Below are 26921 nucleotides of genomic sequence, written 5' to 3'. Positions count from 1 at the left end.
AGCCTACCATCCCAGTAATACAAGCCTACCTCTAGTAATACAAGCCTGCCTCTAGTAATACAAGCCTGCCTCTAGTAATACAAGCCTGCCTCTAGTAATACAAGCCTACCATCCTAGTAATACAAGCCTACCATCCTAGTAATACAAGCCTACCATCCTAGTAATACAAGCCTACCATCCTAGTAATACAAGCCTACCATCCTAGCTGATGGGTATGTCAGATGTGCAGTGTGATGACAATCATCATGGACCAATCTAAAGTGTTTAGAGAAAATAAATGTCAGAAATCATATCCCCACAATCCACTCATTAAAATACAAATTGTATTCATGTCAGAAATGCGCACACACACACACACACACACACACACACACAAAGAGAAGGGCTCTAGTGGTCAAATTAGAGCTGTGTATTCATTTCCAGCAGGGAGCATATTAAAGCTGATAATAGGAACACATATGACAGACTTCTCTCTGGGTCCTGAGAGCTCCAGCAGCCCACCACAGCAGTGTTAGAGATCAGGGGTACCCAGCCTAATCCTCCAGTTATCTCCAGGAGGTCCCTCCGGCATGCCCAGGACCCCCCACACCTCCCTGGGTAGAGGTAGAACTGGGAAAGGAAACGTGTGGACAAATGTCATTCAAAGATGTACATCCACAATCCATCGTCTTCATGTAGACATGCCAAACTAGTGCTGGGCGATCCATCGTCTTCATGTAGACATGCCAAACTAGTGCTGGGCAATCAGTACTTTGAGGTCAGTTTGATAATTAAAAAATAATCACGGTTTTCATTACTTTTTTAAAGATTAAATGCACTATTCATTGTGGGTTGAAGGATGTACCATAGAATAAAACAATTAATAAAATAAAGTCCCATGATGGCAGTGACTGACAATTACTTATTAACCACAAGTTATTCACATTCTCTTTTACAATGTTTTGTTTTCTTTGAAGACTATTTAGTTCCAAGTCATCTCATCTCTATAGAGCTGCTGCCTATACTGTCTGGCAAAATGACTGTTTTAGTAGTTCTTAGTATTTTCAGGTAGCGCATCGAAGCAAGTACTCCATGTATCCCTCGATCACACATTCTTCAGTCTGTTATGCAGCAGGCGTAAAAGCGACAGACCAGACAAGTAGGCACGCACTGGATTATGGTCATTGTAGTTAATCATCACGTTTTCTGTGCAAAACTATGTAGAACACTGGCCTGCTGGAATCTACAACTCCTACACAGTTCAGACATGAACTGATTTATCTCTAGAGAATCTGCAGGGAAATATGAACAATGAGCTCACAGAAAAAAACTACATTCAATAAAAATGATTGAACCAACTTTGGTCAATTAGTTGTTTAAATACCAAAACATAACCAATATTTCTGTTAATCGGTCAGCACTAACGCCTTTTGGGGATTTCAGGTCAAGACCACACACACACACACACACGTCCCCAGTTTGTTAGACAAGTCTGAACACACACACGATCCCATACACAGTTGAAAAAAAGCAGAGTAGAGCATTCTCATTTGATTTGAAAAATATAACATTTTAATAAAGGCTACATCTCTTTATAATAATAATTACATTAATTAAAGTACCGAGGCATCTTTCCAATGGAGCTCTACAGAATAGAATGCATCATTTACAGTTTTAATACAAGTAGAACAAAAAAAAGCCATGAAAAATATAAAACAAACGTGATTACAAGGAGATGGTAAAAAGGCATAGTAATAAAATCTCTTTTGAACATAAGCCCCTTGTGAAAACCAAGGGAGTATCATACCCCGATAACAGGGTAGTAACATGGTAAAGGGACCCATGTAGGCACAGCTACTGTACTCAGTTAAACACTACGGCTTCCTCCAAATGCCACCCTATTCCCTATGGAGTGCACTACTCTTGCCCTGGTCATAGGGAAGAGGGTTCCATTTCAGACGCAGCATCGTAGTGTGTGTTAGCATCATAACCTCTTCCTCTGTCAAGGGTCAACAAGACACACAGGAGAGACTGGTCAATTCAACACAATCAGAGGTGTAAATACCACTAACATTTGTGGGGGGGACAAAACATTTTTTTTTTTTGGGGGGGGGGGACTAGTCTCTCGAAGGCAGACATACTCATTAGGACATGTATCAGAACTGGTTTTGCTAAACAACATGAAAATGTGCGTTTCTTATTGGACAGATCCAGGAAAGGTAGTCCCTCCCCCTTTGTCAGTTTCCTTCCGTTCGACCTAATGAATACACCCCTGGATCTGTCGTTCTGCTCACAAGCCAGGACATCAAGGAATGAGGGGTGGCTATACACAAAACAACTGTTGAGCTTGGCTGGTATAGATTCATTTGGTGGGCTTGTCTTTAACAGGTGTAAATCTATGTTAGCATGTTTCTGCAATTTGGGGTAGTTTGGTGCTCTGGGCCAGTTTAGGGCCAGTTCGGGGGTAGTTTGGTGCTCTGGGCCAGTTTAGGGCCAGTTCGGGGGTAGTGTTGTCCTAAGTGTGGGCTCGTTCCCTGTGCAAAGCCTGGGCAACAAAACAAAGGCACTGAGAGATGAGACTTACAGGGCTGTGGTACCTGTGCTATACCACACCGTGAAGTTAGGGCAGGAAGTCACTGATCAGAACAGAAAACACTGCCACAGGATTAGTTGACAAGGCAGGAAAGGGGAGGGTGGAAAACTAAATACTTTGCATTTGAAATATTGGAGACGACATCTCCCAATTCTCCAAGCAGCTTGTCCATCCACAGGACTATGGGGAGGGGAGTGACATTTCAATAAATTATTTATAAACTCTTTACATTTATCAAAAAAATCATTATATGTCCATCTGCATATACATCTAGGGTTGTTGGTAGAGGCAGGCTCAGATAGGGCACCAGTCCCAACTTTCACCTCTCAACCTTTCACCTCTAGCAGTCTCTCAGCTTTCAGAGGTCCCAGCCTACTCCCTCAGATAGTGGTCATTCAATTCACGTATAGTTTCTGGAACCCAACACCCGTATCCAAACCCAACCCACAGTCCACCATTTTCTCCTCTTTCATCTCCAAGACGAGATGTTGTTAAATAGTCCTGTTGATGGCTACTCCTCTACTCCACTACTCCTGTACTCCACTCTCCATCCTTCATTGGCCAAGCTTCTTCAACAGAATCTCCAGTCATCAGTCCTTAGCTTTAAGACTCTCTGGTGGAACAGGGGGGTGGTGTACATGGAGTGTTTCTGTAATACATTCCTCTGGTACTTCTGGAGGGGTATCAGTCCATCCTCTCCACCTTGCCCAGGATCTTCCCCTGGTACCTGGGCAGAACAGAGCTGTCATCCAACACCTCCTCGAACACGGCTCCACACTTAAACTCATCACTGGCCCTCTTGAAGTAGTACCTGTAACCCAGGAGGGGAGAGAGGGGGTTAGTGACAACATGTCAATCATCTGTACAGTACAGCCAACACAACCAGACCATAGAAGACCTGGATTACATGGAACAGTACTATTGAACAGTACTCTATCCAACACATACGTGGAACAGTACTATTGAACAGTACTCCATCCAACACATACGTGGAACAGTACTCTATCCAACACATACGTGGAACAGTACTCTATCCAACACATACGTGGAACAGTACTATTGAACAGTACTATATCCAACACATACGTGGAACAGTACTATTGAACAGTACTATAGCCAACACATATGTGGAACAGTACTATTGAACAGTACTATATCCAACACATTCGTGGACAGTACTCTATCCAACACATACGTGGAACAGTACTATTGAACAGTACTATATCCAACACATACGTGGAACAGTACTATTGAACAGTACTCTAGCCAACACATACGTGGAACAGTACTATATCCAACACATACGTGGAACAGTACTATTGAACAGTACTATATCCAACACATACGTGGAACAGTACTATTGGACAGTACTATATCCAACACATACGTGGAACAGTACTATTGGACAGTACTATATCCAACACATACGTGGAACAGTACTATTGGACAGTACTTTATCCAACACATACGTGGAACAGTACTATTGAACAGTACTCTATCCAACACATACGTGGAACAGTACTCTATCCAACACATATGTGGAACAGTACTATATCCAACACATACGTGGAACAGTACTCTATCCAACACATACGTGGAACAGTACTATTGAACAGTACTCTATCCAACACATACGTGGAACAGTACTATATCCAACACATTCGTGGACAGTACTCTATCCAACACATACGTGGAACAGTACTATTGAACAGTACTCTATCCAACACATACGTGGAACAGTACTATTGAACAGTACTATATCCAACACATACGTGGAACAGTACAATTGGACAGTACTATATCCAACACGTACGTGGAACAGTACTATTGAACAGTACTCTATCCAACACATACGTGGAACAGTACTATTGAACAGTACTCTATCCAACACATACGTGGAACAGTACTATTGAACAGTACTCTATCCAACACATACGTGGAACAGTACTATTGAACAGTACTCTATCCAACACATACGTGGAACAGTACTATTGAACAGTACTATATCCAACACATATGTGGAACAGTACTATTGAACAGTACTATTGAACAGTACTATATCCAACACATACGTGGAACAGTACTATTGAACAGCACTATATCCAACACATACGTGGAACAGGACTATTGAACAGTACTATATCCAACACATACGTGGAACAGTACTATTGAACAGTACTCTATCCAACACATACGTGGAACAGTACTATTGAACAGTACTCTATCCAACACATACGTGGAACAGTACTATTGAACAGTACTCTATCCAACACATACGTGGAACAGTACTATTGAACAGTACTCTATCCAACACATACGTGGAACAGTACTATTGAACAGTACTCTATCCAACACATACGTGGAACAGTACTATTGAACAGTACTATATCCAACACATATGTGGAACAGTACTATTGAACAGTACTATTGAACAGTACTATATCCAACACATACGTGGAACAGTACTATTGAACAGCACTATATCCAACACATACGTGGAACAGGACTATTGAACAGTACTATATCCAACACATACGTGGAACAGTACTATTGAACAGTACTCTATCCAACACATACGTGGAACAGTACTATTGAACAGTACTCTATCCAACACATACGTGGAACAGTACTATTGAACAGTACTCTATCCAACACATACGTGGAACAGTACTATTGAACAGGACTATTGAACAGTACTCTATCCAACACATACGTGGAACAGTACTATTGAACAGTACTATATCCAACACATACGTGGAACAGTACTATTGAACAGTACTCTATCCAACACATACGTGGAACAGTACTATATCCAACACATACGTGGAACAGTACTACTGAACAGTACTCTATCCAACACATACGTGGAACAGTACTATTGAACAGTACTCTATCCAACACATACGTGGAACAGTACTATTGAACAGTACTATATCCAACACATACGTGGAACAGTACTCTATCCAACACATACGTGGAACAGTACTATATCCAACACATACGTGGAACAGTACTCTATCCAACACATACGTGGAACAGTACTCTATCCAACACATACGTGGAACAGGACTATTGAACAGCACTATATCCAACACATACGTGGAACAGTACTATTGAACAGTACTATAGCCAACACATACGTGGAACAGGACTATTGAACAGCACTATATCCAACACATACGTGGAACAGTACTATTGAACAGTCCTATAGCCAACACATATGTGGAACAGTACTCTATCCAACAGATACGTGGAACAGTACTCTATCCAACAGATACGTGGAACAGTACTATTGAACAGTATGCTATCCAACACATACGTGGAACAGTACTATTGAACAGTACTCTATCCAACACATACGTGGAACAGTACTATTGAACAGTACTCTATCCAACACATACGTGGAACAGTACTATTGAACAGTACTCTATCCAACACATACGTGGAACAGTACTATTGAACAGTATGCTATCCAACACATACGTGGAACAGGACTATTGAACAGCACTATATCCAACACATACGTGGAACAGTACTATTGAACAGTCCTATAGCCAACACATATGTGGAACAGTACTCTATCCAACAGATACGTGGAACAGTACTCTATCCAACAGATACGTGGAACAGTACTATTGAACAGTATGCTATCCAACACATACGTGGAACAGTACTATTGAACAGTACTCTATCCAACACATACGTGGAACAGTACTATTGAACAGTACTCTATCCAACACATACGTGGAACAGTACTATTGAACAGTACTCTATCCAACACATACGTGGAACAGTACTATTGAACAGCATGCTATCCAACACATACATATATTCAGCAAGATACACAATGAAGATAATGTCATGTGGATTCAATATGATCTGGTTTAACCTCAGGTTGTGTGTGCGCACCGTGTGTCTCTTTTCCTTCATTAAGCCCTACTCCCCTACCCCAGATAAAGGAGCCATTGTGCAAGGGGCCAGAGAAGACAGCCACTGAGGTCAGAGGTCAAGAGCTAGCCTCCCCCAGCCCTTTGGACTCTTGAGGGGAGGAGAGACAAACTCCTGTGATCTACAATGCACCAACAACACTTCACTCTCAACTAACCCTCAGACTGAACCAATGGCTTCTGTATTATAGGGGTGGTCTTTGATAGTCTCGGGTTCTACAGGGGCTTATTGGATATAAGAGGGTCTGGATTAATTCAAAATCCACCCGTTTCCTCTCATTTCATCAGTCCTGCCCTGGTACTGAGCTACTCCGGCTGACTAACTGGTTATCATTAGGCCCTCAGTGAAAGGACACTTCATATAAAGAAGGCTCAGATTTTGGGTGCCTGCAAGTCTGCCTGTTATAAACCCTGACCTTGACACACGCATCATATTTTCTCCTAGTCACTGCCCTTCCCTCTGTGAGAGGTATATAGGACGCAGTAGAAGGGTCCCGGTAGGCAGCCAGGGAGGGGGCGGCGTCATCTAATCTAAGCAGCCAACCACCTGAGGGGGGACCTCTTCCTGTCAGCCATGATGACTACACTGGCCCTGTTAATGACCCCCTTTACCCCCCAAAACTACCTCCCTTCTTTTTAGAGGAAGAGGAACCAGCAGGGGAGGAAGGGTAAGTGCTGTATACCTCAGCCATTCATTCTGTAATGGAAAAATGCCTCATTTTGCCCATGTGTGGGGTGCACGTCGTGCGCCTTGGAATTCCTAAAGCTCGTGTTTTACGAGAGAGCTGACAAAGTCATACAAACAATGCTCGTAAAAATGAGGAAAAACATTTTTTAAACAAAAAAAGTATTCTCAAACACACACAAAGGGTGTTCACTAATAAAAACCAGTCTCCATTTGAAACACAGGAAGAGTTCACTAAACGGGGTGCAACAGGGTCTCACACAGCTTCTATTAAATCAGAACAACAATACTCTGACTGGGGAAATAATCATTGTTCTCTGGCGGGACAAGTATGAACTGGGTAAATAAGAGGACATGAAAGAGGAACTAAGACACGCTAGATAATTGGAGCCTTATTTCTGAGAAGGGGCTCTATCCTTCTCCAAAAAACTTCAAAGGAGCACGGATCTTATTTGCTCAAAGAGGGAATGAGAGAGAGAGAGAAATAACTATTTCCATTGGAACATGTTTTATGTGGCAGAATTTTCAGTGTGCAACATCTGGCAGCAATATTGTCTGGCAGGGCCGGGCCGTACTGTTCTTTGTTGAACGTAAGCCATGTCCAAATGACCCAACGCCACACCTCCCCCCCTGCTACTGCTATTAAAACCATAAGCTTTGAATCCCCCTATCCTCCCCTCTAACAACGTGGATGGTTAGACAGAAAGACAAGACAATCAACTACATAGACAAGAGAGAGATGATGGCCACTATGCAGCCCTGCTTCTCACACCTTAGACCTAGGTTCACATGACCGGACCAGGGAAAACTCTGGACCAGAGCTACAGCCCTAGAGTGTTCCCTTGCTCCATGGCCTAAAAGAGAAACTGAATGTGTGATGCATTCCCATCACATCCCTACAAACCATCTGTACTAGTTATGAACCAATGCTTGACTCTTGATACCATTCTTGTACTCCAGATCACAATGGAACAGAGTTGTCATCTGAAGTGCGTTGGACACACCTCTAATAGTGAACAGGGTGTAGTATCCCAAACAAGCACGTCCTTCCTTTAACCACGCGCCATACAAACAAACCAAGCCTGAAATATGACCAATACATTTCCCAGAAAATGATGCCGCCGTGTAAACCCAAACTACAGTGTGTTATTCTGTGTGTTACTTTAACGTGCGTGCACTTCAACGTGCGCATCCTTAAAGCAGGCTGCCTGATAGCATCAGTGAGGAATTTGCACGGCTGGCCGTTTGTGTGAGTCTTTGTTGGTTGAAATGAAAGGGGCCGGGTTCAAAGGCGTGCGTATTAAGTGTGCCTCGCCATGGAAATCAATACCAGATGGGACCCAAAACACTCCTCACTTCAAATTCTCTCCCTCCCTCTTTCCTGCAACCCCCCCCCCATCCGTCTCTCATTCTCTCCTCTTCCTTCATTTTAACCACAAACACAGGCATATGAAGTCAATACTCCAACTCATGTGAGCATTCTAAAGACCCTACCTGGGGCGGCAGGTAGCCTAGTGGTTAGAGGCGGGTAGCCTAGTGGTTAGAGGCGGGTAGCCTAGTGGTTAGAGGCGGGTAGCCTAGTGGTTAGAGACGGGTAGCCTACTGGTTAGAGGCTGGTAGCCTAGTGGTTAGAGGCGGGTAGCCTAGTGGTTAGAGGAGGGTAGCCTAGTGGTTAGAGGAGGGTAGCCTAGTGGTTAGAGGAGGGTAGCCTAGTGGTTAGAGGCTGGTAACCTAGTGGTTAGAGGCTGGTAGCCTAGTGGTTAGAGGCGGGTAGCCTAGTGGTTAGAGGAGGGTAGCCTAGTGGTTAGAGGCTGGTAACCTAGTGGTTAGAGGCGGGTAGCCTAGTGGTTAGAGGCGGGTAGCCTAGTGGTTAGAGGCTGGTAGCCTAGTGGTTAGAGGCTGGTAGCCTAGTGGTTAGAGGCGGGTAGCCTAGTGGTTAGAGCATTGGGCCAGTAACTGAAAGCTTGCTGGATTGAATCCCTGAGCTGACAAGGTAAAAATCTGTCGTTCTGCCCCTGAACAGGCAGTTAACCCACTGTTCCTAGGCTGTCATTGTAAATCAGAATTTGTTCTTAACTGACTTGCCTAGTTAAATAAAGGTTAAATACCAGCTGGGGAGGAGATCTGGGAAACTAATGGAGCTATGAAGACACTTTGTGGGTGGCTGTTTTTCTAGTGTGTGTGTGTGTGTGTGTGTGTGTGTGTTCTTACCAAGATGATCATAACAGTGACCTAGCGTGTGAGAATGTCAGACTGTGTATGCATGAATGTGTGTGTGTCCGTGCATTGAATGTGCGCTGTAGTCTCCCTTCTCCATACCTGTAGTGTCCCTTCTTGCGGAGCTGTTCTTTAAAGTGTCCCAGTGTGAGGCTGTGTGTCTTCATCCGCCTACGGTAGGGGATCTCCTCACCACAGAAGAAGTAGGTTACCTCTGTCTCACTCCCCATGGCTGGAGCAACATGGCAGCCTGTCGTCACCTGCAGCACCCTGTTGGTGTCTCTCAGCCTGAGGGGGAGAGGAGAGGTGTGAACACAGACCTTCACTTTCCCCTATAGAACACTATTATTAACAAGCTCGCTTGGTGGGTCGTAGCTATGGTTACACAGAAAGAGAGGAACCAGGGCAGGAGTAAAGGCTGGTATATGATCTAGAAAAGACTGATGGTTGACTAGAGAGTAGATAACATCTGTCTAGAAAGAGGAGAGAGGGGTGTGTGTGTGTGTGTTCTCTGCTCCCCTTCAGCCATGTCCAAGGCTCTGTAGAGTTACTTCAGAAGGAGGGAGGTTAACTAGGGCCTGTTCTGTTCTACAACTGCTCTCTGAAGGTCAGACAATTCAGCACCATGAAAGACGGCTCTGCAGTCAGGGGGAAAGGACTACAACACACACTGCACACACACACACACACACCAAAGAAAGATCAGGGAAAGAAAGAAATAAGAAAACTGACAAGGTTGGCCTCTTGCAAATGGAACTTCACGTGTGTGTGTGTGTGAATGCATATCTTCCTCCTCCACATATGTAATATCATGTTAGTGAACAGAGGAGAGGAGGAGGAGGAGAGAGAGATGAGGAGGAGGAAGATGAGCAGAGAGATGAGAGGCGTACTCTTCTGTTTGGAGAGAAGCAGCAGGACCGGAGCCGGGACCGGGGCTGAGGGGGGACGGCACTGGGCAGGGCCCACTCTGGACAGGCATAGGGTGGCACTTCTCTCTCTGGAGGCTGGATGTAGAGTGTCTGCTGGGGAGAACAGAATAGACCAACGTTATTACAGTACAATGTGGTAGTCCAGTCTCCGGCATCACACTATCTAACCTCAGACAGGTTTCAACAGCAGGAATCACAATGGTATAGTAAAACAACTGATCAATGCATGGTAGTGTCAATATGTACTCCACTGTCTACAGGGAGAACTACAGCCAACGTTTTAGTATCAACCTCTGTGTGGGTCGGCGTGCGGCTCCTACCTCTGTTTGGGGGGTTTGGAGACGGAGGCCTCCTCTAGTCTGCGACAGGCTTCCTCCAGCTGGGACAGGGTGTTGGGCGGGGGCAGGGGGGGCATGGCCGGGTCCTGGATGAAGGGATGGGCGGGCTGGTGGGCACGGAGATGGGCGCTGGCACCTCCGCCGCCCCACGTGTGTGTCTGGTTGGACGCCGCTCCGCCTCCATACGCCTTCTTAGTGCCCTGGGTACTGTTGGGCGAAGATAAAAACAGCCAATCAGCATGGAGAATGGAAGGAAGTGGGAGGGGTCAATTGTGGGGAATGTTGGGAAATGTACTTTGCATGCATGTAAAATGACATTGGGATGCAATTGTGAAACAAAATGATGAAAATTGTGTTTAAATGTACTGAGAGGACGACAATAAATAAGTTGCAATGAAAGGAAAACAAGTGAAGGGAAATGTATCTCTGAGGCATTGGGAGAGGACTACAACAGGAAGTGGAGAGGCTAGACCCCCCTACCTGTGGGGCTTGTGGTGCTTGTCCTGCCGGTCACTCTCCAGGATCCACTGCCACACGTTCTGGGAGCGGTCTGTGCTGTCACTGGGTAGCTGGAGGGGCACGACCTCACCCCCCTCTGCTGCCCCCTCCTCAGCCCCCGGCCGACAACCCCCTCGGGAAAGGGAACTGGAGCGCCCCATATTGGACTCTGCGGGACTGCTGCCACAGGACACCATCTCCCTGCCCAGGCTGCGACTGCGTGGGTAAGGGGGACCACCCTCCGCCCCTCCAGACCGCACCGGACACAGACACAACACCCTCTGGGCTGCCTCTCTCTCCATCTGCTCCTTGCTCTTGGAACCGGCGTGGTGGTGGATGTAGTGGTGGTGGATGTGCTTGGTGCTGCTGCTGGGCCTGCCCAGGGAGAGGGCCCTTCCTGGAGTGAAACCTACTGAGAAGCCCCCTAAGCTGGAGGTGCCACTGGGGCTGGAGGCCCCGGGTGAGACCAGGGGCTTGAGACCGGGGCCTCCCCGGGAAAGAGTCCTGTGCTCTGGAGAGCGGGAGCGGGGTGAATGGCGGGCCACGGTGGACGGGGACTGGCAGCCAGGGGTCTTTAGGACACGGGACAGGTGGTCATCCAGAATGGCCTGGGGGTCCTCGTCGTTGGGGCCGGTGGGCTGGAGGGACAGGGGGTGGGGGGAGAGCAGGGGGGCACTACTGCCGGGCACCTCAGCCTCGTCCCTCTCCTCCTCCTACACACAGCCAGAACAGAACGGTTAAGTCAGGACAGATCTCAATGACAAACATACACACATGGACAGGAAAGAAGAACAGTATTCAATGACACAATCAAGGAAACCATTAGACCATTGCCATAGACCTCTGAGATAAGGATTCCCACATCTATAAATCCAACTACTAGTTCATCCACACCTCTTGCATCTGCTGCAGCCTCTCCTCCAGGGAACTCATGGTCTCCTGTTCTCTTTTCAGACGCTCCAGACGAGAAATGAGCTGAGACGCAAACGCTGCCGGCTCTACCGGAGTCATCTCCTTAGGACATCTCTGTGTCCGCTATGGAGGGAGAGAGAGGGAAGGAGAGAGAGAGATGGAGAGAGATAGAGAGAGGGATGGAGAGAGAGAGAGATGGAGAGAGATAGAGAGGGAGAGAGGGATAGAGATAGAGAGGGAGAGAGGGATGGAGAGAGAGAGAGAGAGGGATGGAGAGAGAGAGAGCGAGAGAGGGGGATGGAGAGAGCGAGAGAGAGGGGGATGGAGAGAGAGAGGGGGATGGGGAGAGAGAGAGAGAGAGAGAGGGATGGAGAGAGAGAGAGAGAGAGGGGGATGGAGAGAGCGAGAGAGAGGGGGATGGAGAGAGAGAGGGGGATGGGGAGAGAGAGAGAGAGAGAGGGGGATGGAGAGAGAGAGAGAGAGGGATGGAGAGAGAGAGAGAGGGATGGAGAGAGAGAGAGAGAGAGAGAGAGAGAGAGGGATGGAGAGAGAGAGAGGGATGGAGAGAGAGTTAAGATATGTAACAGTTAAAGGAGGGGTCGGTGTCCACATTGTCTTCCACCTGAGCCCTCTCCTCCTATCTTCCCCCCCCCCCATCCCTGCTAGCCATCTCATCCTTGCCCCAGTGCCCCCTCCACCCCTGGCAGTGCCACCCCTGGGCCCTGGGTCTGTGGTGGCAGTTGGTTACACTCCTTGGAGCCTGGGCTCTCTGCGTGTTCCCTCTGTAGTGCAACCAAGCCATCAGCGCTTCCCTCTGAAGTCTGTACACTTCAAAGGGCCCTCGTCAAATATCAAACATTCACTAGGGGAGGGAGGGAGAAGGGAGGGCAGTGGCTTTACATCTAGGAATAAAAGTCACATATCGACAGGGGGGAAGGAAAGGGAGGATTAAAAGGAGAAGATGGGGAGATGTGTGCAGGCAGCAGGGGAGGGAGGGAGAGATGGAGGGAGATCAGAGAGGAGCAGGGGTAATTTATTTCACTGTTGCACGCTGGGCACCTCTGAGGTACAGTAGAGTCATTATACCCCTTATGTGTGTGTGTGTGTGTTATTTTATCATTGTCATTGTTGCACTGGGGCTTTCTTGATTCCTCTTCCTCTCTTTTTTGTTCCTTCCATCTCTTTGTAGTGGAGATGAAGGGAGAGAAGACAGACAGACAGACAGAGGCGGTCTGCCCGGCCCACGTGTCCTGACAATGGCAGCTATCCCCCAATCAGAGGAGAAACTAACACGAGAAAGGGGGGCGAGGAAGGGAGTGTGAAAGAGCACAAATATGGAGAGAGAATCTTGGACTCTTAAGAAAGCATATATTTGTGAGGAGAAGAAAGAGGGATCAAAAAGTTTGATTCAACTAGCTACCGATGTTGCTAGTTTGGCCTTCCCAAAACTAATTTTCCCATGTCTCCCCTCTCCAACTCTCTTCTTTCCTTTCTTTTGGCCTTTCCAAAGCCCGTCAGTTACCAACTCCCCCCTGACACACTCCAACTCTTCCCTCAGATCCCTCATTTTAGGGGTGCAGCCTGAAGAGGGGTGGGGTTGTGGAGGGGAAAGCGCTGTTGGAAGTTGTCACTTTCCTCTGCGTTTGCTCCATTCATCCTCTGATCAAAGAGGTGTGTGTGTGTGTGTGTGGAGGAGCCGGGAGTTGATTCCAGAGCCTCCAGATAAAGCTGAGAGAGAGGGGGAGCTCTCCCCCATCTCGCCATTCTATGTATATTTTCATCATCAGTGTGTGAAGAGAAGACACTGGTCTTTAGAATGCACCGGATAAACAGCTTAGAAACAGTCTCCTGCAGACTTCAAGGAACCCAACGGGGGTGTGGGTTACAAAGGTAGCGGGGGGGGGACTTTGACATCTGCTTGGCTCTCAGATCTTTGTTGTTGTTGTTGTTGTTGTTGAATGGAAGACGTAGAATAGAGATGGTGGTACTATACATAGAACAGCAGACCTGAATACAGGCCGCCATGGAAATGGATGTTGCACTACTGAAAAGCACTAATAAGTGGGGCAATAGGACATTTATGTGTGTTTGTGTTTGTACACTTACAGGGAAGGCAGGTAGAGAGACCTGGCTGTTCATCCTCATGTTGCGCTGCATCTCTCTCTGCATGTGCTTCTTGGAGCCCAGCTTGTAGGGAGGGATGCCTTCTCTGTCAGGGAAACACACAGGATACACAGGTCAAACAGCCAATCAGACACAGCAATACACACACCCAACCAGGAAGCAGCTCATTGGTCACCTAATAGCTATTTCAATCACCCCCCATTTAACCCAGATAAAAAAATACAATATATTTCAGGTCAATTCTGAATCTGAGGTGTAGTGAACAAGAGGTGAACATTGGATAGGGTTTCTGCTAGGTCTCAGGTCAGTGTGTCTGACAGAATAGGGGATTTCATCTGCCCTAAAACTGACACTCATCTCCAGCCATGGCTCCCTGAGCAGTGGGCACTTCACCACACACCCCTGCACTTCCTTTTAACTGAGCCCAGAAAGGATCACTCAGCCCTCTGAGAGCTGTGCCAGGCTTTAGCTGTTAGCATTCATCACCAGCAGTATACAAAGTTAGCATTAGCATCCTGCCATTGACTTGCCCTGGAATCCCACTGAAAAGACTAGTCTAGAAGCAAACTATACTGTTTGGAAGGTTAACACACAAACCCACTGATCAAAGTGTCAGTCCTACAGAGAGAATGATCATAACATGTAGGCTAATAAAACATCTCCTCTCAGATCACCCGCCATATACATTCTGCAATCATAGTATAGAGCCCATCACGCCAGGACAATCCAATCATAGTATAGAGCCCATCACGCCAGGACAATCCAATCATAGTATAGGGCCCATCACACCGGGACAAGCCAATCATAGTATAGGGCCCATCACACCGGGACAATCCAATCATAGTATAGGGCCCATCACGCCAGGACAATCCAATCATAGTATAGAACCCATTCACACCGGGACAATCCAATCATACTATAGGGCCCATCACACCGGGACAATCCAATCATAGTATAGAGCCCATCACACCGGGACAATCCAATCATAGTATAGGGCCCATCACACCGGGACAATCCAATCATAGTATAGAGCCCATCACACCGGGACAATCCAATCATAGTATAGAGCCCATCACACAGGGACAATCCAATCATAGTATAGGGCCCATCACACCGGGACAATCCAATCATAGTATAGGGCCCATCACACCGGGACAATCCAATCATAGTATAGGGCCCATCACACCGGGACAATCCAATCATAGTATAGGGCCCATCACACCAGGACAATCCAATCATAGTATAGAGCCCATCACACCGGGACAATCCAATCATAGTATAGGGCCCATCACACCAGGACAATCCAATCATAGTATAGGGCCCATCACACCAGGACAATCCAATCATAGTATAGAGCCCATCACACCGGGACAATCCAATCATAGTATAGGGCCCATCACATCGGGACAATCCAATCATAGTATAGAGCCCATCACGCCGGGACAATCCAATCATAGTATAGGGCCCATCACACCGGGACAATCCAATCATAGTATAGAGCCCATCACACCGGGACAATCCAATCATAGTATAGGGCCCATCACGCCGGGACAATCCAATCATAGTATAGGGCCCATCACGCCGGGACAATCCAATCATAGTATAGGGCCCATCACGCCGGGACAATCCACAGCCTATAGCTGACGTAGTCAAAATACAACTCTGTCTGATCTAGTATTGCCTTAAGGTACTTCGTCCACACCAAACAACCAAGAGCAAAACCCAGTGCTTCTCTCCCGGGCCAGGCGAGCCCTGCCCTATAAAACATCAGTGTCTCAGTGACCTAGCCTAGCCAGTAGTGCACCCGACCGCCACTTGTCTCACTGTTGCTTTGAAAGCTTTGAAATCCCACAGTCATGCGCATTGCCCCCCTCCCCTCGTCGAACCGCTCCAGTCTTCATTTGGCAAGCCTGCCTCTGATCTCCTCACATCAAAAAGCTGGTTTGTGAGATAAGGTAATGTTTGAAGTCTGCGCAGCTGCATTCCCCAGCGTCCAAGCAAATCCATAAATAAGATATAACCCCCCCTTTTTATTTTCTTTATCTAGAAATGAGATGAACATTTTTGGTGTGCCGCCCAGCCTTTTCAACAGTCATAAAGACAGAGATATTCTAATCTTAAATGAGCTGAGTAAAAAAACAACAACCAGGAAGCGTGTGTGTGGCTTTGGAGGCTTTCGTCTCCGTCGCAGATACTAGGCCTGTACTATCAAAGAGTCAGAGTACGGTGCAGGATACTAGGCCTGTACTATCAAATAGTCAGTACGGTGCAGGATACTAGGCCTGTACTATCAAATAGTCAGTACGGTGCAGGATACTAGGCCTGTACTATCAAATAGTCAGTACGGCGCAGGATACTAGGCCTGTACTATCAAAGAGTCAGTACGGTGCAGGATACTAGGCCTGTACTATCAAAGAGTCAGAGTACGGTGCAGGATACTAGGCCTGTACTATCAAAGAGTCAGTACGGTGCAGGATACTAGGCCTGTACTATCAAAGAGTCAGAGTACGGCGCAGGATACTAGGCCTGTACTATCAAAGAGTCAGTATGGTGCAGGATACTAGGCCTGTACTATCAAAGAGTCAGAGTACGGTGCAGGATACTAGGCCTGTACTATCAAAGAGTCAGAGTACGGTGCAGGATACTAGGCCTGTACTATCAAAGAGTCAGTACGGTGCAGGATACTAGGCCTGTACTATCAAAGAGTCAGAGTACGGCGCAGGATACTAGGCCTGTACTATCAAAGAGTCAGTACGGTGCAGGATACTAGGCCTGTACTATCAAAGAGTCAGAGTACGGTGCAGGATACTAGGCCTGTAATATCAAAGAGTCAGAGTACGGTGCAGGATACTAGGCCTGTACTATCAAAGAGTCAGTACGGTGCAGGATACTAGGCCTGTACTATCAAAGAGTCAGTACGGTGCAGGATACTAGGCCTGTACTATCAAAGAGTCAGTACGGCGCAGGATACTAGGCCTGTACTATCAAAGAGTCAGTACGGCGCAGGATACTAGGCCTGTAATATCAAAGATTCAGTACGGTGCAGGATACTAGGCCTGTACTATCTAGGGCTCTATACCGGTGCTTTGATTATGCCTGTCTAGATGGTCACTGGTCAGGCAGTCAGAAAGTTACAGACTCGTATCATAAACTCTTTATAACTGCTATACTCTAGTAAACCTTCTAAACCACTCCCTTGGCTGTAAAATAAAGTTATTTCGATTTCAGACAGGATTCTTTAGCTAGGTCGTGATTCACAGGAACGACAGTTTGCGAGTTAGCAATTCCAGTGATAAGTGTCATGTGATCCAAAGGCCCAAGATCATCCTGAAGAGCTGACTTTAAGACTACATTACTGTCAAAGACAGGTGATGAATGGAGATATCCTATAAAGGCTGTTTACCATCGGGGAAAATGCTCCCCAGTTCCAGTCTACTTAAGGGGTGGCTCTACCATAGGCACCAATGCATTAGCAGCTGGGTCTGGTCTACTTAGTTCATTGACTTTATATGAAGCAGAGAAAAAGGAGCTCATGAAATGTATTGCTTTCTCTCGTGTCTCTGATTACGGCCATGTGTCATGAGAAACTACAGCCATGACTCGAAGACTTCATCTCTCCCACCATGGCAACACTTCTCCTCTAAATCAGACTACAAACATACTGTACTAGGGAATGGGGCTGGAGCATGCATTGTAAGGCTGGGGTCTAGGGCCCAAGGGGGGGCTAAACGGGGGTGTAGCCTAATGGTTAGAGCCAAGGCTAGGGCCTGGGGATTAGGTCTACAGGCCATCCTGTCCCTGGTCTGGTTCTACTCTGGCCAGTAGGCCTCTGAGGTGTCAGGAGGAACAGCCAGGCTTATTTCACGTGGGGGGGGGCTCCTACTCTCCCATCCACTAGCAGGGCTGTGTGTGTGTGTAGATTGGTGGTCTCAAGAGGGTTCCCTATTCCTGACAGTGCGAGATTCCAGGTGAGCTGTACCGAGGCCTAGAACCGGAGAACCTCCTTAGAACCCCATCAAAGAGGAGCTAGCATCAGACCAGGACAAGTCAGGAAAACCACAAACACTGTTCAGGTTCAGCTAAGAGGCTCTGAATCAAAACTCTTTCCCAGAACGTTCCCAAACACTGTTCAGGTTCAGCTAAGAGGCTCTGAATCAAAACTCTTTCCCAGAACGTTCCCAAACACTGTTCAGGTTCAGCTAAGAGGCTCTGAATCAAAACTCTTTCCCAGAACGCTCCCAAACACTGTTCAGGTTCAGCTAAGAGGCTCTGAATCAAAACTCTTTCCCAGAACGTTCCCAAACACTGTTCAGGTTCAGCTAAGAGGCTCTGAATCAAAACTCTTTCCCAGAACGTTCCCAAACACTGTTCAGGTTCAGCTAAGAGGCTCTGAATCAAAACTCTTTCCCAGAACGCTCCCAAACACTGTTCAGGTTCAGCTAAGAGGCTCTGAATCAAAACTCTTTCCCAGAACGTTCCCAAACACTGTTCAGGTTCAGCTAAGAGGCTCTGAATCAAAACTCTTTCCCAGAACGTTCCCAAACACTGTTCAGGTTCAGCTAAGAGGCTCTGAATCAAAACTCTTTCCCAGAACGTTCCCAAACATGACTTCCCATGACACTCTTCTCACGATAGTAACCATCAGTATACTCCAAACCAGAGAGGCTCCAGTCCTTTCCCTCAGAAAACACACCATTTAAAACATGACCCTCTACTTACACACTGCTGTCTGTCATGGACATGGAGTCGTCTGTCGTGGCGTCGCTGGACACCTCGCTGTCGTTGGTGCTGGTGGCTGGGGCAAATGAGCCCACATGGTACGGGTTGACCGGGTCCCCTCGCCTGTGGGACCTACACACAAAGGACAATGCAGTTTAAATACGTGTTTAAGGTAGCAATATATCAGAAATACACTAGTACCTTTCATCTGTTTAGACCACAGCTAAGGCCATAGGGCGCTTATTTCTCTTCTTGTGAAATAAGAGAAACTGGGTTGTAGATATTTGTGGACCTATGCTGCCAACTTGAAACTACTCCCTTTGTGTGTGTGTGTGTGTGAGAGAAAGAGAGAGAGAGAACGTGTGTGAGAATGTGTTGTCACGACATTGGTATTGTGATACTACCATACCAGATTTTCCTTGGCAAAAAAAGAAAACACGAAGCAGACTGAAATCTAAGGTCCTTCAAAACCTACTTTCGTAAGATATGTGCTATAGCTTGCCCAAACAAAACTAATGTGACTCTTGGTGACAACATAAGGCAGTTTTTTTCCAACATTAGGACCGTTTTCCTCAAGAAATTATGTCCACTTCATGTTTTGTTTTCTTTGATTCCTAGTATGGTGATAGTGGTGTCGCGACAACACTAGTATGGTGATAGTGGTATCGTGACAACACTAGTATGGTGATAGTGGTATCGCGACAACACTAGTATGGTGATAGTGGTATCGCGACAACACTAGTATGGTGATAGCGGTATCGCGACAACACTAGTATGGTGATAGCGGTATCGCGACAACACTAGTATGGTGATAGCGGTATCGTGACAACACTACTATGGTGATAGTGGTATCGTGACAACACTAGTATGGTGATAGTGGTATCGTGACAACACTAGTATGGTGATAGTGGTATCGTGACAACACTAGTATGGTGATAGTGGTATCGTGACAACACTAGTATGGTGATAGTGGTATCGTGACAACACTAGTATGGTGATAGTGGTGTCGCGACAACACTAGTATGGTGATAGTGGTATCGTGACAACACTAGTATGGTGATAGTGGTGTCGCGACAACACTAGTATGGTGATTGTGGTGTCGCGACAACACTAGTGTGGTGTGTGTCTCGGACAGTAATGACTTGGAGTTCAACCACACTCCAGGGCCTGAGGAATGTGACAGGGTTCTCTCTCCCTGGGGGGGGGGGGGCTAGTAGAAAAGGGGAAAGGGGGATACCTAGTCAACTGAATGACTTCAACTGAAATTTGTCTTCCCCATTTAACCCAATATCCACGTCTTCGGTGCCCGGGGAACAGTGGGTTAACTGCCTTGCTCAGGGGCAGAATGACAGATTTTTACCTTGTCAGCTCGGGGATTCAATCCAGCAAGTTTTGGTTACTGGCCCAACTCTCTAACCACTAGGTTACCGATCAGAGTCAAACTGGCCCTAAAACTGACCAATCCCTCTAGCTGTCTCTCACCGTATTGGCATGGGAAATCTATGTTTACATTGCCAAAGCAAGTGAAATAGATAAACAAAAGTGAAATAAACAATAATAATAAAACTCTTGCTTCACAGCCCATCACCTCCTGCTGTGATGCATTCCTACCCAAGCAGAGGAAACTAAGAAAGGGGGGAATGAGAGAAGAGGAGAAAGAGGGAGAGAGAGAACCTGAGCTCACAGCCAGGTAAGAGAGGGAGAAGAAAAAAATAGGAAGTGTGAGAGTGTGTAGGGAAAGGAAAGAAAGGAGAGCAGAGAAAAGGGGGAAGCAGGGCCTCTTCTTTATGAGCAGCCCACTGGCAGGAGAGAGCCAGAGAGCTGGAGAGGAAGAGAGAGAGGCACCCAGCATGACTAAAGCCATAGGCCCCAGCTCCAACCTGACCTTCAGAGGGGCTTGCAAACACGCAGGTATTTAGCACAGCTGGCCTCACATCTCTCTCTCCCTCCCTCTCTCTCACCCCCCCCATTCATTATTTTGCTTTCTTTCAGGAAGAGACCCCCCCACCCACCTCCTCCCAGTCCCCACAACCCCTTTCTGTCCTTCCTTTCCGCTCGATATCCCTCTAAAGTACATCTAGTCCCCACATCCCAGCGTTTTCTAAGGGAAGAGATAAAAGTGGGGAAGAAAGAGGAGAGAAAAAATGAGAAGGGGAAATCAGAGGAGAATCACAGTAAACAAGTGAGAGGGAGGGTGAAAAGAGAGCGAGGGAGAGATTGGGGGTTTTAAAAAAACATTGAAAGAGAGAATGAGTCTGCTGTCGCTGCTCGGTGGTTTTTGAGAATAATCTGATTCAGGGAGAAGAAATGAGTTCCACATACCAGGGAGAGGAAAGCAGCTAGATGGGGAGTCAGGGACACCAGTCTGATTCAAAACAACACCTAACCAGGTGATGGAATAATGGAGATCGGTCTGAACTGAAGCCTCACTGGGACATGAACCCATGTCCTTCTCAATCCTCCTATGGGGCAGGCTGGGTTGTCAACACAAGATCTTCCTGGTCCCTCCCCTATAGTGTGTTGATTCTATTGACACTTTCTAGCCCAAGCAGAGCCAAAATCCAGCCAAAACCACTAAGAAGTTGCCCAGTTCCCCTCCCTGCAGGCCAAACACCAGTCTGGCACCAGGGCTCTAAAGCCTGATAGACTCCCTCTTTAGAAATGTTAAACTTAAGTGGTTCGCCTGACAAGTCAATGGCCATTGATTCATGACAACCAGCTGGCCTTGGGTTGGGCCTCATCAGCTGATTCGGGTCCCTCATCCATTACAGACCAGCAAGTCAATGGCTTGTTGGATTAGCACATTAGCAAGTTGTCATATTTCACTCCCATTAAGATAAGGCAAATACAATCTGTTTATATATGAGCAGTAAGGGGAGGATACAACTGAGGTATGATATGAATAAATATTCACCTGTAGCTACGTGGTCTACATTCTGCAAAACACCACTCCCTTGTCACCCACTGAACATCTGACATGTATAGATATTACATACACATATGACCATGAAGTCCAGATAAGTGAAACCGAACCACTGCTCTGAAGTGGCTCTGAACATTTCAAAATGACTAGCCTACTATTTGTCATGTTTGAGATACAAGGAGATGTATCCCTATCCTTAGAAATGGCCAAAGCCGTGTGTGGCTGAGGCACAGCATAGCAGAGTAGTGGCATCATGTATTATTGGCTGACAGGCTGGGGCCAAGGCCAGGCGTGCTCTGTTAACTTCCCGTGGAAGGCGATCCCTCTATCTGCTGAACTATTTCAAAGCTCCGGAAACTGAGGCAAGCCAGCAGAGGGCTGCACTCTGTCTAGAGAACACCATTTATATACTACACACACACACAGAGACACAGAGAGACAGAGAGACAGAAGAGAGAGAGAGAGCTAGATGGGAGAGAGAGAGAGAGCTAGATGGGAGAGAGAGAGAGAGCTAGATGGGAGAGAGAGAGAGAGCTAGATGGGAGAGAGAGAGAGAGCTAGATGGGAGAGAGAGAGAGAGCTAGATGGGAGAGAGAGAGAGAGCTAGATGGGAGAGAGAGAGAGAGCTAGATGGGAGAGAGAGAGAGAGAGAGCTAGATGGGAGAGAGAGAGAGAGAGAGCTAGATGGGAGAGAGAGAGAGAGAGAGCTAGATGGGAGAGAGAGAGAGCTAGATGGGAGAGAGAGAGCTAGATGGGAGAGAGAGAGCTAGATGGGAGAGAGAGAGATAGAGAGCTAGATGGGAGAGAGAGAGAGCTAGATGGGAGAGAGAGAGAGAGAGCTAGATGGGAGAGAGAGAGAGAGAGAGAGCTAGATGGGAGAGAGAGAGAGAGAGAGCTAGATGGGAGAGAGAGAGATAGAGAGCTAGATGGGAGAGAGAGAGAGAGAGAGAGCTAGATGGGAGAGAGAGAGAGAGAGAGAGCTAGATGGGAGAGAGAGAGAGAGAGCTAGATGGGAGAGAGAGAGAGAGAGCTAGATGGGAGAGAGAGAGAGAGAGCTAGATGGGAGAGAGAGAGAGAGAGCTAGATGGGGGAGAGAGAGAGAGAGCTAGATGGGGGAGAGAGAGAGCTAGATGGGAGAGAGAGAGCTAGATGGGAGAGAGAGAGAGCTAGATGGGAGAGAGAGAGAGAGAGAGAGCTAGATGGGAGAGAGAGAGAGAGAGCTAGATGGGCGAGAGAGAGAGAGAGCTAGATGGGAGAGAGAGAGAGAGAGCTAGATGGGAGAGAGAGAGAGCTAGATGGGAGAGAGAGAGAGAGAGAGAGAGAGCTAGATTGGAGAGAGAGAGAGAGCTAGGGGGAGAGAGAGAGAGCACTAGGGGGAGAGAGAGGGAGCGCTAGGGGGAGAGAGAGGGAGCGCTAGGGGGAGAGAGAGGGAGCGCTAGGGGGAGAGAGAGGGAGCGCTAGGGGGAGAGAGAGGGAGCGCTAGGGGGAGAGAGAGAGAGCGCTAGGGGGAGAGAGAGAGAGCGCTAGGGGGAGAGAGAGAGAGTTAGGGAGAGAGAGAGAGCTAGGGGGAGAGAGAGAGAGAGCTAGGGAGAGAGAGAGAGCTAGGGGGAGAGAGAGAGAGCTAGGGGGAGAGAGAGAGCTAGGGGGAGAGAGAGAGCTAGGGGGAGAGAGAGAGCTAGGGGGAGAGAGAGAGCTAGGGGGAGAGAGAGAGCTAGGGGGAGAGAGAGAGCTAGGGGAGAGAGAGAGCTAGGGGAGAGAGAGAGCTAGGGAGAGAGAGAGAGCTAGGGAAAGAGAGAGAGAGCGAGAGAGCTAGGGAGAGAGAGAGAGAGCAAGAGGGGGAGTGTGTGTGTAAAGTATCTCTCAAACAAAGCTAACAAGCAAGGTGAGATAAACGCATCTGGAAACTGTCTATTTTGAGACAGTATATGCTCTTTTGATGTTATATCCTAGTTATTATCCATGACTTACAAAGAGCCATTGACGCTAGGCTAGTCACTGCATTCCCCAACATTTCCCTAATAGTTGGCTATAGTACGTGAAATAGGAAGGGACCAGCGTCTTACCTGTACCCCTTCTCCATCACCGTCCTCATAGACACTGTTGCCCTCAGTGCCTGGGCAGAAAGTCCAACCACAGAAGCCAGCGCTTTGGCTTTGAAATCATTACAACTCCACTCCTCTTCCTCATTCAGGGTGGGCAGGTACCCACACACCAGCTTCAGGCTACCTAGCCCGTTAGGGTTCACATGAGCAGGGTTCTCGCCCCCGCTCCTCACATACTCGAGGTAAATGTCCGAGGTCAAGAACATCTGGTAGGGGCTCTCCTCCATGCTGGTCTGGATCTCAGTCTGTGCCTGGTCGAACATAGCCGAATCAATCTGTTGCTTCTTAATATTATCCCGAATGAAGGTTTTGGTCGCAGGCTTGAGCTGCTTGGCAACTATGCTGCTGGTGTCAATATAGCGCTTGTAAATAGCTTTGGCGACTCGCAGCGTTTTGGTATCCTTGAGGTCCATCTGCCTGAAACCATTACAGGCGAACCAAAAGTCTAAAGTGTCGACGCATTTCTCGCGCTCCAGGAATGTCCTAAATAGATGAGCACCGTCTTGGTCCCCAAGAAGAGAATGCAACGACTTGGTCCACCGGGCTAGCGGCGAATCCGGTGACGCGCTCCCCTCGGGTTCCCCAAGTCCATCCTCGTTCCTCTTCGCAATGTAACCGGGAGGCGCGAGCAAAAGCGCTTTGACCGCGGTACCCTGGGGTCTCATCATGGCGAGTTTGCCGGGGTAGCACGGCAGCACCTCGCCCTCCTCCCCCGGGACCGGGGGACGGGGAGCATCTTCTCGGAAGCTATTGGCGATATGGTCCGATATAAGCGCTCTGCTCATGGCTCCGAAGGCAGCAGCAACAGAAATCCTGTGCGTTGTTCGCCTCAGAGCGCTACAACAATCTACTCACTCTCTATAGTCAGCCGGGGAGCTTCTCTGCCAGTCTTCTCTCTGAAACAGAAGTATTATTCTAATCAAACTCAGATCCACCACAAACTTCAAAAGGCATACATGCAGTAGAAGTATTTTCAGAACCTTTACAGACTTTGAGAGAGAGAGAGAGAGGAGAGGTGCGGCAGATTTACATAAGTACTCAGATTTTATTTGGGTGCTCACTGACATACCTTCCTTAGCCAATGTTGGTGTTGAAAGTGATCATTAACATCACACGATTTAGCATAAACTCATAAAACAGATGATGTTCCCATCATCTCGCTCCACTTCATTAACTACATAGGAAAATGATAAATTCAAGACCACAGAAACATGTTCTGTGCGGAAATATCAAGTAGACTAGATGGAATACAACACAAGTGCAAGAGAGAGACATTTGTACACAATAGCATACCGAAGATCGCTATCTGTGAGCCGGTGTTCTCGTGAACACCTCAACAATTAGCTGGCCATCAAGCCCAATCTGATCCTGAACACGCCGCAGCACATGTCCAGTACACCACCGACCAACAGACACCAACCCACAACGAGGCGTGACGCCACTTTCCGTTCACTATTTTCTCATCATACGCGTCACAAAACAGCCAAACGGTCCAAATGGAATAGATGGACTAGATTACACAACCCTAAACGTATCCAAGAAACAGACTAACGTTACTAGACTAGGCTACAGGACATGTTTTGAAAACGTGATGGAGAGCGTTGATTTTGAACTGAACTTGCCTTTTGAAGTAGGCTAACCAAGGTAAAAAATGATATGCGGGTTCTCTGATTTCTGTTCTACCAACATCATGAACCACAAATTGATAAACACATTTTTAAAGGCCTCCGAGAAGCAAGCTACGGTCCACGAGAAACAGGCTATAGACATGGAAGCAGAGCCGACAACCGATGGCTGCTAAACGCTACACTGTATTCTCCGATCAGAAACTGTAACAAGATCACCTTTCGAAGTTGTAACACTTGCTTTGAGGCGAAAGCGAATAAATCACCTCAATCCATAAATCGGCCGAATCGAGATCCTCATTAGCCTACATCGCCGTTTATATTCTGCACCAGAAATAATATAAATGTGCAACTACCTAATTCCATAACGCTCTTCTATCTTTAGTGGGTAAAATAGGCTACATTGCTTCATCCAACCACACAGAAAAGTATTCAGATCTCACGGGGGAGGAATTCCAAATACTTATTTCGTGATGAATAGTCCTCTAAAAAGCGTATCAAAGTTTAGATAAAGTGCCCAAATACTTATCACAACGAAACGTAATCGCACAACACAGCAAATGATAGTTGTTTGAGCTCTATATCCTGCAAACTAAGTTAATTGCATACAGCCACATTACTTCAAAGAAAGTCAACAGAACATCAAAGGAACTCCAATGGGGCCAGCGCGAGGAACACACTCTTGTAACTTACCATCGATCCACGAGTTCGGTCTTCCAAAAGTATCCGTTTTTTTATCCACAGAAAAATAATCCACAATAGTCGATTCCACGACAGACCCCTTCACAGTCCGATTTTTTTCGTGTTAGCTGCAGAAAGAAAAATGTAGTTTTCCAGGGGGGGAAAAAATTCTGCTTAGTTTCCCCCTTTTCTTTGCAAATGTTTCAGTCTGCCATGCCATACCGTAGGTCTCTCCTGTAGGCTATTCCAATACGTTCTGGGCTCCGCGTAAAACAGCGCACTTCAAAGTAAGGAACCGACAGCCTAGTCCCGGAAGCAACATAGAAAACAATACTCCCCCTTTCCCTTTCAAAAAGAACACAGCGCATTCAAATTCACCAACACATATTCATCCTTTATCTTTTCATGTTTTCAGAGGATGGTGAATTGATGGCCGCGGTGAAAAAAACTAAAAACATTCTAATAATTTTTACTGGCGATTTTACAGATCACAAAGTTACAACAAAGTTTCTAGGACCTTATCAAAGACAAGAACTCTTGAGCCAACTCCCTGAGGCTTTGGAACGTCAGAAGTAACAGATCTGCCGCCCCAATAGCATTATCCCTGCAATCCCTCTGTTGCTACATAAACTTTAAAGACACAGGCCTC

General features: G+C 47.1%; 1 protein-coding gene across 2 annotated transcripts; it reads right to left on the bottom strand.

Moving 5' to 3' along the window:
* Positions 1–1528: 1528 nt before the first annotated feature.
* On the bottom strand, positions 1529–26855 carry LOC110486806 (axin-2). 2 transcript variants are annotated; one of them, XM_090197095.1, is made up of 10 exons: positions 26285–26855; positions 23928–24862; positions 18942–19073; positions 14205–14307; positions 12081–12221; positions 11169–11899; positions 10671–10895; positions 10312–10443; positions 9524–9709; positions 1529–3383 (listed from the first exon to the last, which is right to left on the bottom strand). In XM_090197095.1, exons 2-10 carry the CDS (start codon positions 24749–24751, stop codon positions 3257–3259), a joined length of 2601 nt encoding a protein of 866 aa, XP_090053221.1. In that variant the 5' UTR covers positions 24752–24862; positions 26285–26855; the 3' UTR covers positions 1529–3256. The 2 variants fall into 2 exon arrangements, with proteins under 2 accessions (XP_090053221.1, XP_090053222.1); XM_090197096.1 differs by having other exon boundaries at positions 10312–10440; positions 26285–26846.
* Between the last annotated feature and the right edge of the window lie 66 nt (positions 26856–26921).

This window comes from Oncorhynchus mykiss, chromosome 13 (assembly GCF_057628025.1).
Source record: "Oncorhynchus mykiss isolate SJ-2025 chromosome 13, ASM5762802v1, whole genome shotgun sequence".
Classification (NCBI taxonomy): domain Eukaryota; kingdom Metazoa; phylum Chordata; class Actinopteri; order Salmoniformes; family Salmonidae; genus Oncorhynchus; species Oncorhynchus mykiss.
The sequence above is the reverse complement of the archived record's forward strand: the minus strand, read 5'-3'. Positions and strand labels throughout refer to the sequence as shown.

Bases quoted from the DNA above. Each gene is read 5' to 3' on its own strand.
- LOC110486806 (XM_090197095.1), bottom strand. From the start codon at position 24,751: ATGAGCAGAGCGCTTATATCGGACCATATCGCCAATAGCTTCCGAGAA. The intron at 14,308-18,941 runs GTAAGTAGAGGG...TTTCCCTGACAG, and splicing joins TCCATGACAGACAGCAGTGT to AGAAGGCATCCCTCCCTACA. The intron at 12,222-14,204 runs GTAAGTGTACAA...CTCCCTCCATAG, and splicing joins TCTCTCTACCTGCCTTCCCT to CGGACACAGAGATGTCCTAA.